General features: G+C 35.1%; 1 protein-coding gene across 1 annotated transcript; it reads left to right on the top strand.

The window, feature by feature from the left end:
• The first annotated feature begins 1,055 nt into the window (after positions 1-1,055).
• On the top strand, positions 1,056-2,859 carry LOC107927178 (pentatricopeptide repeat-containing protein At1g09190). The gene has a single exon (XM_016858205.2). It carries the CDS (start codon positions 1,215-1,217, stop codon positions 2,670-2,672), a length of 1,458 nt encoding a protein of 485 aa, XP_016713694.2. The 5' UTR covers positions 1,056-1,214; the 3' UTR covers positions 2,673-2,859.
• The last annotated feature ends 6,831 nt before the right edge of the window (positions 2,860-9,690 follow it).

The raw sequence follows: 9,690 nt of genomic DNA, 5'->3' as shown, positions 1-9,690 counted from the left end.
TGTATCAACATTGTAGAGGGACTCCTCTCCATTATCAATCCTAATGCATTAAGCATTCATCTTGAGTGCCTCTACTTTTTCGGCTCTCGACCCGAGAATGGGTGAACCGGCCTTCCTCGACGCCACCCCCTCTCCTCCTTCTCTACCTCCACTGATACTATGTATCAACAAGTTGCTATGAGGATAGCTGGGTAAGTGAAGTGGAAAAAGAAAATAGGATACTTTTTTTTTATGAAAACTTGAAATTTTAGGTGCCAAGTGTGTATTCAATGAAAAGTAGGACTAAGCTCAAAAGATAGGTTTAGGTAAAAAAATTAGACCCATTTAAATATGAGTTGAGCTTTAAAATTCAATGCCCAACCTGACCAAACTCGACATGTTAAGCTTTTATAAATTTAATTAAAAAAATTATATAATGATGGTAATATGCATAATTATTAAATATTAAATAAAAGTAATTATATTCTAAAAATAGAACAATAATATAAGCCGATCTAAATGGATTTGAGTTAACTATTTACAAATATGGACAAGATTTGAGACCTATAATATGGGGCCAAGAAAATTACTTAACTATGTATAACATTAATATAGTATATGAATTTGACTCAAACTCGATCTTATACCTAAATTAGGATACAACTACGGACCCATGTATATCATCACCATATGAGTGAAACACAAACAAATGAAGTCAACTTATCAACCTTAACTTGTATCGAAGGTTGTTTGAACCAGACTAGACCGGTTGAATCGAAAATGGATTGGGGTATTGCTTCGAAAAATGATATTGATTCGAGAACCGGTATGGAACGGGTAAATCGAACAAAAAACTGATTGAATCAAGTGGTTGAATTGGTTAAACCAAAATTTTAATATTTATTCAATCGAATTGAATGGATTAATGAAATTAGTAACCTGATTTATTTGACCACTAATTCGATTTTGTAAACATTGCTTTGTAAATTTTATATTTTGGTCGGGATAAATTAACTTGTATCCCAATTAAATGAAAAGAACTAAGAATATTAATGCCAGGTTACCTCCACCTTGAAACTCATAACAATAGCAACGGTTGGAACCAAATACTTGAATTCTGACTATTTATTTAGCTGTTCTTCACTACTTTATGCAAATTCGCCCACAAAATATATCCCATATCATACATGTGACTGAATACAAAAGACATAGCTTCAAATGCCATTAGAAATAACATGATGAGCAGAGCATCCTTAGTGGTGGAGCGCAAGATCCTTCGCCTCCTCCATGGCCAGAAAACTCGATGCAACCTCCGGCAAATCCATGCTCATTTCATCCGTCAATGTCTTCACCAATCCAACCAAATCCTTTCCCATTTTGTATCTGTTTGTGGTCACCTCAACAAAATGGACTACGCGAACCTTGTGTTTTTGCAGACCCACAACCCCAACATTTTGCTTTTTAACTCCATGATCAAAGGGTACTCCCTTAATGGTCCCTTTGAAGAAGCTGTTACCTTGTTTTCTTTAATGAAAGCTCACGGGATTTTTCCCGATGAATACTCGTTTTCGCCTTTGCTGAAGGCATGTTCGGGTCTTTGTGATGTAAGAATCGGACAATGCATTCATGGGGAAGTTCTTAGATCTGGGTTCGAGCTTTTTGGCTCTGTTCAGGTTGGGGTTCTGGAGTTATACAGTTATAGTGGGAGAATGGAGGAAGCAAAGAAGGTGTTTGATGGAATGTCTAAAAGGGATGTCATCATTTGGAATTTGATGATTCGTGGGTTTTGCAAGAGAGGGGATGTTGATTTGGGGTTAAGTTTATTTAGGCAGATGAGCGAGAAGAGTGTAGTTTCATGGAATTCGATGATTTCTTACTTAGCACAGAGTGGGAGGCATAGTGAAGCTTTGGAACTTTTTCACGAAATGAGGGAGCTGGGGTTCCAACCTGATGAAGCTACCGTGGTTATTGTTTTGCCTATTTGTGCTCATTTAGGGGATGCTAATATTGGTCAATGGATTCATTCTTATGCCGAGTCAAGCAAGCTTTATCGAAACGTGATTTCCGTGGGAAATGCATTGGTTGATTTTTATAGTAAGGGTGGAAATTTGGAAACGGCCCTTCAGGTTTTCAAAGATATGCCTTGTAAGAACGTTGTGTCATGGAATACCATGATCTCAGGTCTGGCTTTTAATGGAAGAGGAGAACTTGGAGTGAAGTTGTTTGAGGAGATGATAAACAATGGCGAGAGGCCTAATGATGCGACTTTTATAGGGGTGCTAACATGCTGTACACATGCAGGGTTGCTTGAAAAAGGGCAAGAGTTGCTTGATTTAATGAGCAAAAATTACCATATTGATCCTAAACTTGAGCATTATGGATGCATGGTTGATCTCCTTTCACGCGGTGGATGCGTGAGAATGGCTTATGACCTGATTAGGAGCATGCATATTCAGCCTAATGCTACTTTATGGGGTTCTTTGCTCAGTGCTTGTCGTACTTATGGTGAACTAGAGCTTGCAGAACTTGCTGTTAAAGAACTTATCAATCTTGAACCATGGAATTCAGGTAATTATGTGTTGTTGTCAAACATTTATGCAGAAGAAGGGAGATGGGATGAAGTAGAGAAAATAAGAGTATTGATGAGGGAAAAGAGTGTTAAAAAAGCAGTAGGGCAAAGCATGACAGGGTGATTACATTCTAATCGTTGTACTATATGATTTTGATAATTATAGAATCTGAACCTGCCTTCCTTTCCCTCTATTTAGATACTTTATATTTTGTTCCACCACCAAATGCCAAAAGCTTAAACTGTAGAATCTTTTGGAGATTTCCTTGTTTTATTCTCTGAGAATTAAATTAGGCGGGGCCTTAATATCACACATGGATACCAATCGTATAGATCTATAAAGTGATTGGTTTTATCCTAACCTTAACATCATATAAATAGATGGAAACCATTCTGTTATCAAAAAGATGGAAAAGGTTTGGACTTTGACACAGAATATCAGCAAGAATAACCAATCAACATTAGTCTCTGAGAGAACTGGCTTCATTAACTTTCGTCAATGGGGTTTTAAGTGGCGATATCAGGATACTGCCTGTAAAAAGCTTCTGCCTTTTACATTATTTTCGTCATGCAGATCATATTAGGTATAAAAATATTCCATATCTTATCACATTTATTGATGCTGCACGTACAAATGATATTGAGAAGATTGATTTTCGTATTGCAATTGATTGTAAGTTTCTAGCTATCAAGATGCCTCCTACCGTTTTTCAATGCCAAAAGCTGGTAATCTGAAATTTAGATTGCATTTATAGAGCTGTTATCTGTCTGGATGCCCCCCAAAAGGTCAGTTTTTGAAGTCTTAAGAATCTCCATCTTGCTAAAGTCCTCCTATTTGAGGATAAAAACTCATTGAAGAATCTTTTATCAGGCTGTCTGGTTCTTGAAGAACTATGTATGGAACTCAGACAATCAGAATCTGATTTTAGTAAAAACCAGAAGTTTTCTGTTATTTCACCTGCATTGAAGATTCTAAGATGGCAACGTTTAGGACATTCTGATAGATTTGGTAGTTTTTTATGTTGTTGAAGCACCAAAACTTGAATATCTTGATCTTGTGGAACATTCTCTGCTGGGTTTTTGAATGAGTGCTTCAACCTCTTTAACTTTTTGGGTTACCTTATCAATCATGAAGCTTTTCCAAGGCATCTCCAATGCTCAAAACTTGAATTATCCACACGCCTTACATTTGTAAGTTCTTTAACTTCCCCCTTGATAAACATAGCTATGTCGTGCATACTTGATAATATCATTACTGTTTTCATATGTGGCTTGATACTAATATCATTAGTGTTTTCATATGTGGCAGGCTTCCTCCAGATGGTTGAGGAAGAGCTTGATAATTTACCCAAGTTCTGCAATTTGATCCATTTGAAAATATGAAGTTGCCCAGATATGCATTTTGTTCTTCCATACTTCAACATTCACCTCATTTGATGCATTTAATCTTTGATAAGGTAAGTTAATTGTGAGGATTTCATGTTTCACTTTGGATGAGTTAATAGTTTTTTATCCTTCACTTATAATGTTCCCCATCATCTTCCTCAGGATCACTTCATCCATGGGCCATTAACCCAGAGGTCTCCAGGGTCGGTTCCAATGTAGTACAATTCTTTTCTGATACATTGATAGGAAACGGTATTACTCTGCTTGACTTAAAGGGGAATTAGAGCTTCAAGACTTAGTGGTCTAAGAGCTTATCAATTCATAGGGGAGGGGTTCATAAGATAATAGAGGGGACCTGGTGCATCCTCTTTTGATTCATTCCTATACATTGCACTCAATTTAATTAATTGGACGCCAACTTTGAGGGATTTTTGGTTCATGAAAGATGAAAGGATCCAATATGAATTGTATTGGTCTCTTCTCTGCTACTATAAATTACTACTTTTCCGCACTCCATTCCATCCATCTATCCATAGTCGCAAAAATTGCCCTTTGCCTTATTTATAACGTCTCAATTCCTGAAGCTAGCAGTGAAAGCAAAAATGGAAAGGAAGAGCTGCTGCGGTTCCAGGAACTATGTATGCACCCCAAAGAAGGGAGCAATGGTGACTCCAAAGAAGGAAGAAGATGTGAAACCTGATATTACCAAGGGAAGCCATCATGCTGCACCAGTTCCAGTACCTGCTGCTGTGGTGAAAATACCCAAGAAGGAAGAGAATGAGACCGTCAGTGTTAAGAATGAGGCTTCTAAGCCTAATGTTGGTTGTGGTGGGTGTAACTAGTCATTTTTATATCTAGAAACAAAGTTAGAGGGGAGCCCATATCACATGCTATTCTTATACAGTTAATATATTATAGTCGAAAACTAGCTTCTCACTGCTATTTTAGAAAGAATATTGTCATGTTTCAGTAATACCCCTCAAATTACAAATGTTGATATAAAGAGGTCTAGTTACCGAAGTCTATAGGGTATAAGCTGCCTCATCCTATCATGTAAGAGAATAACATCTTATTTACTATTTATCTCAACTAAAACTCTTAAATCTTTAAAAGATTACATTAGTTTGTTTTATCTAATTTTTGACAATGCATTTCAATATTAACTATCAATCGGATAGACCTCTAAATGGATGGTAGACTTTAGCTTTACGAGTCCAATACTAACTCAGTAAAAGTAGTTTATATGCATGATTTAAAAGTTTGATATCAACAATTGTTCACTACTCCCAGTTACCAAGAGATCATCAACATATAAAGATACTATCAACAAAGTTTCTTCTTCTGATTTCTTAACCTGCAGGGTAGGCTCACTTAGACTCGTTTCAAAACCCAACTTCAGCAGGTGATTATCTATCCTCTCATACCAGGCTCTGGGTGTCTACTTCAGGTCATACAAGGTTTTCTTAAGCTAATAGAATTTTGATTCATTTCCCTCGACAATGAACCCTGGTGATTGCTCGATATAAATTTATTCCTTCAAGAAACCATTTACGAACACTGATTCAACATCAAATTAACGGATGTTTCATTCCATTTGAGCTGCCAAAGCTAGCAACAATTTAATGGCGTCTAACCTTACCATTGGTGCAAAGGTTTCAGAATAGTTCACTCTAAACTGTTGATGATATCCTTTTACCACTAGTCTTGCTTTTAATCTATTGACAAAATCATCGACATTTAGCTTGGTTCTAAACATCCATTTAACACTTACAACGATCTTATGCATTGGACTATCAAGTAGCACCCAAAGTCTAATTTTTATGAATCATAGACATTTCATTTTGCATGGCTTCTTTCTAACCTTCAAAGATAGCTCCCTCAAAGTTAGCAAGTTCTAAAACTGTTATATTGCATCTTTAATAAACATTTGAAAATGGTGCAGTATCTTTTATAGGATGCTCATCATCAGATTTTTCATTATTTTCAACTTCAACTTGATCTTGAGGTAAACCAAGTCCAAACCGACATTCCTTAAAATGCTCAACTTCAGACTTACTCCAATTCCAAGATGCATGCTCACTGAAGTTAACACCTCTACTTACAAACACGTTGCTAGTAAAAGGATAAAAAAATCCTATAACCCTTCTTGCTGGTGTCACCAACGAAGATTCCAAATTGATATTTAGTTTCCATCTTATCTCTTTTGGCTTCTGGAATATAAGCATAACATATGCATCTAAAAACCTTTAAGGGAGACATTGAGGGTGTTTACAGCCTCTGCCTAAAATTTCTTAGGCAAGTTCCTTTTAAACCGAAGGCATCATGCCTTGTCCATAACAATCCTGTTTTTTTTTCTCTTATTGACCCCATTTTGTTGATGAATAAGTATTTGCCAATTGATGCTCAATACTAGCTACTTCATAAAACTCTCCAAACATGTGAGACGTATATCAGTCCCATTGTCTTATCTAATGATTCTTAACTTGCAATTAGTCTAATTTTTCACAAAAGCCTTGAATTTCCAGAAGTGTAACTTTTGATTTCTGCTTCAAGAAATAAACCTAGCAAAATTTGGTACTGTCATCAACGAACAAGATAAAGTACTAGCTTCCATTAAGTGTTAGTATTTTCATAGCTCCACACACATCACTATGGATGAGATGCAATTTATCTATTGCTCTCCAAGCTTTATTTGCTAGAAATGGAAGCCTCCTTTGCTTCCTCAACTGACACACTCCAAGGATTTCACCATGCTCAAGAACTTTTGATGTTTAAAACAAGATCACTTTTGTACAAATGACAAAGTGCTTTTCTAATTCACATGCCTCAACCTTTTGTGCCACAAATTTCTTTCCTCAACTTTACCAATATAAGTACTAGAAGCTACTAAGTTCCAAATTAAAACAAAACTTCTTTGATTCATGGAAACAAATATAGGTTCACATCCATATGGATAATAAATCATGCAATTCCTAAGCTGACTAACATTGAGTAAGTTCTAATCAATATCAGACACTAGCAATACATCAGAAACTATTTTAGCACATGTTGGAATGCTGACAAAAACATCTAATTTTCCTTCTGCTTCAATAAACTGCCCATTGCCCATTGCCCATTGCCCCAATAATCGAATAGTCTTTTTCCCTTGAGCATAAAGTGCATTTATCCGTTATAACTTTATATCTTCTGCATGCGAGGAAGCTATTGAAAAAGATGGCTATCACCCTGTTTTCATAAATGCCAGATCATGTTTTCCGATTTCTCGGATGGTGGTATGTCAAAGATAACAAGAGTTGTTTTGTTAAAAGGAGTGTTCAACTAGTGCTCATTGCTAATGGAAATAGTTAGGAAAATATACTTGTCAGTGGATTGGATAAATTTGAGTGATTACATTTTTGGATCATTTCAGCTCGTGTTAGTTGACTGGGAACTATTCTTGTTTAATTTTTTTGTCAGTTTGGTTCAGGGTCATTGGATTTGAGATTGAATTCTTTTTGGTTCGGGTCACTTTGAATTCTGACCACTTGAGGTTCAAGTCATTCTGAGTTTGAGTATTCTTGAATTGGATCAGTTTCAGATTTGAGTCGTAATTCAAGTTCAAGTTGGACAAACTTGGATTTTTAACTTTTTATGGCTGAGTAAGTTTGAGTCTGATTTGGATTTTGGGTTCAGGTTAACTGGCATGAAAGCTTGGTGGTCTAAAAATAGGGCAGAGAGGGGAGGGGTTAACAAGCAAATGGATAGGAGCTGATGAATCCTATTTGGGTTCCTTCCTGTACGAGGAAATTTGCAAGGTACATTGTACTAATTCAATTAATGGGACACTAAGTTTGAGGAATTTTAGTTTCATGAACAAATTAAAGATGAAAAGATCCGTTAGGAATTTTATTAGGCTCTGCTACTTCTATAAATTACTATTCCTAACTCCATTCCATACATCCATCCATAGTTGCAAAACTTGTTGTTTGCCCTCTTTATAACATCCCAACTCTTGAAGTTAGCAGTGAAAGAAAAAGAGCGAAAATGGAAAGGAAGAGTTGCTGCGGATATAGGAGCTATCTATGCACTCCAAAGAAGGAAGCAATGGTGACTCCAAAGAAGGAAGAAGATGTGAAACCAGATGTCACCAAGGGAAACCATCAAGCTGCACCAGTTCCAGTACCTGCTGCTGTGGTGAAAAGACCAAAGAAGGAAGAGAATGAAACCGTTAAGGATGAGCCTTCTAAGCCTAATCTTGGTTGTGGTGGGTGTAACTAGTCATCATTATATATATATATATGTATAGTTGAAAACTTGCTTCTCTTCTCACTGCTATTTGAGAAGTATATTGTCATGTTTCAGTAATACTCCTATCTGAACTAAAACTCTTTAATCTTTTCTATAAAAAAAAAACTTTAATCTTTAAAAGATTATGTTAATTTGTTTTATCTAATTTTTGACAATGGATTCCAATGAATAATTAAATAATTATTTTAATTTTATTAAAAAAAAGGTTAAAAAGTAAATACAAAGGGAAGAATAACATATAAAAGCATACCTATTAATGAAGTCCTTTATATGTATAATACATGAAATTTGAGTAAGGATGGAATTCTAGTTTTTTGTGTTGCTTCACTCTTGTAATTTAATTAGGCAATTTATATTCGGAGGGTTGGTAGTGCCTTTGACACTCCTAGTTAAGGGGTATAATATCTTTTTTAGTCCATTTTAGTTATGAGGTATTCAATTTAAGCCTGTTTTGAACATAATTTTTTTTTTATTTTGACCTTTCAAATTTATAAAATTTTATTTTGGCCCAACTTAATAATGAATTGCTGGCATGGTTGATCTCCTTCACGTGGTGGATGCATGAGAAAAAAAGTGTCACGAAAGCAATGGGACAAAGAGTAATAGGGTGGTATCTTTGTATCATATGATTTTGATAGTTATAAAAAATGCAAACAGGTCACCTTGTTTTTTTATTCCGTGGGAAATTAAATAGGATAAACTACTAAAATTATCATTTTTATTTCTCTTAGATTATATTTTAATCAATTATGTTTGAAATATTACGTTTTAGTCACTTACATTATCGCGTTGTAATATTTTAGTCATAGAGCTGTTAATTGCTGTTAATGGTGTAACGGTAAGCAATCGATCCCCATATTTTTTCATTTTTAGCAATTTAATTTTCTTCTTTTAACTTTATTTTTCTTTCTCTTTTGCTTCTCCCTCTGTTTTCCTCTCTCCATTTCTTTCAACCTAGTTTTTCTTTGTTTTCCATTTGTTACAACTAGTCCCTATACTTTTATTTTTTTGAACAATTTAATTTTTTCAAGTGAGCCAAGCTTGTGAACGAGTTAAAAGAAATGAAGAAGGGAGGTAAATAGAAAGAAGCAGAAGAGAATGAAAAATAAAGAAAAAAAAAGTTAAAAGAACATAAAAGACAAATTTAAATTGCTCAAAATCAAAGATACAATGACCACTTGTAGAATTTAACCTAAAATTTTCATTTGAAATGATGATTTAATGTACCACGTCAGCTTACTGTGTCACCGTTAACGTCAATTAACAGTTCAGTAACTAAAATATTACAACACGATAACGTGTGACTAAAACGTAACATTTTAAACATAAGCGGCTAAAATATAACATAAGACAAGTAAAAGTGAATGTTTTGATAGTTTACCCAATAAATTAAGTCCTCTAAATATTAAAGATAATCCATGACGAATCGGATAAATCTCTAGAAGGATGATAGAGTTTAGCTTTAACGA

Source organism: Gossypium hirsutum, chromosome D11 (genome assembly GCF_007990345.1).
Source record: "Gossypium hirsutum isolate 1008001.06 chromosome D11, Gossypium_hirsutum_v2.1, whole genome shotgun sequence".
NCBI lineage: Eukaryota > Viridiplantae > Streptophyta > Magnoliopsida > Malvales > Malvaceae > Gossypium > Gossypium hirsutum.
The sequence above is the reverse complement of the archived record's forward strand: the minus strand, read 5'-3'. Positions and strand labels throughout refer to the sequence as shown.

Excerpts from the sequence above, each read along its gene's own strand:
- LOC107927178 (XM_016858205.2), top strand. The coding sequence starts at position 1,215 with ATGATGAGCAGAGCATCCTTAGTGGTGGAGCGCAAGATCCTTCGCCTC.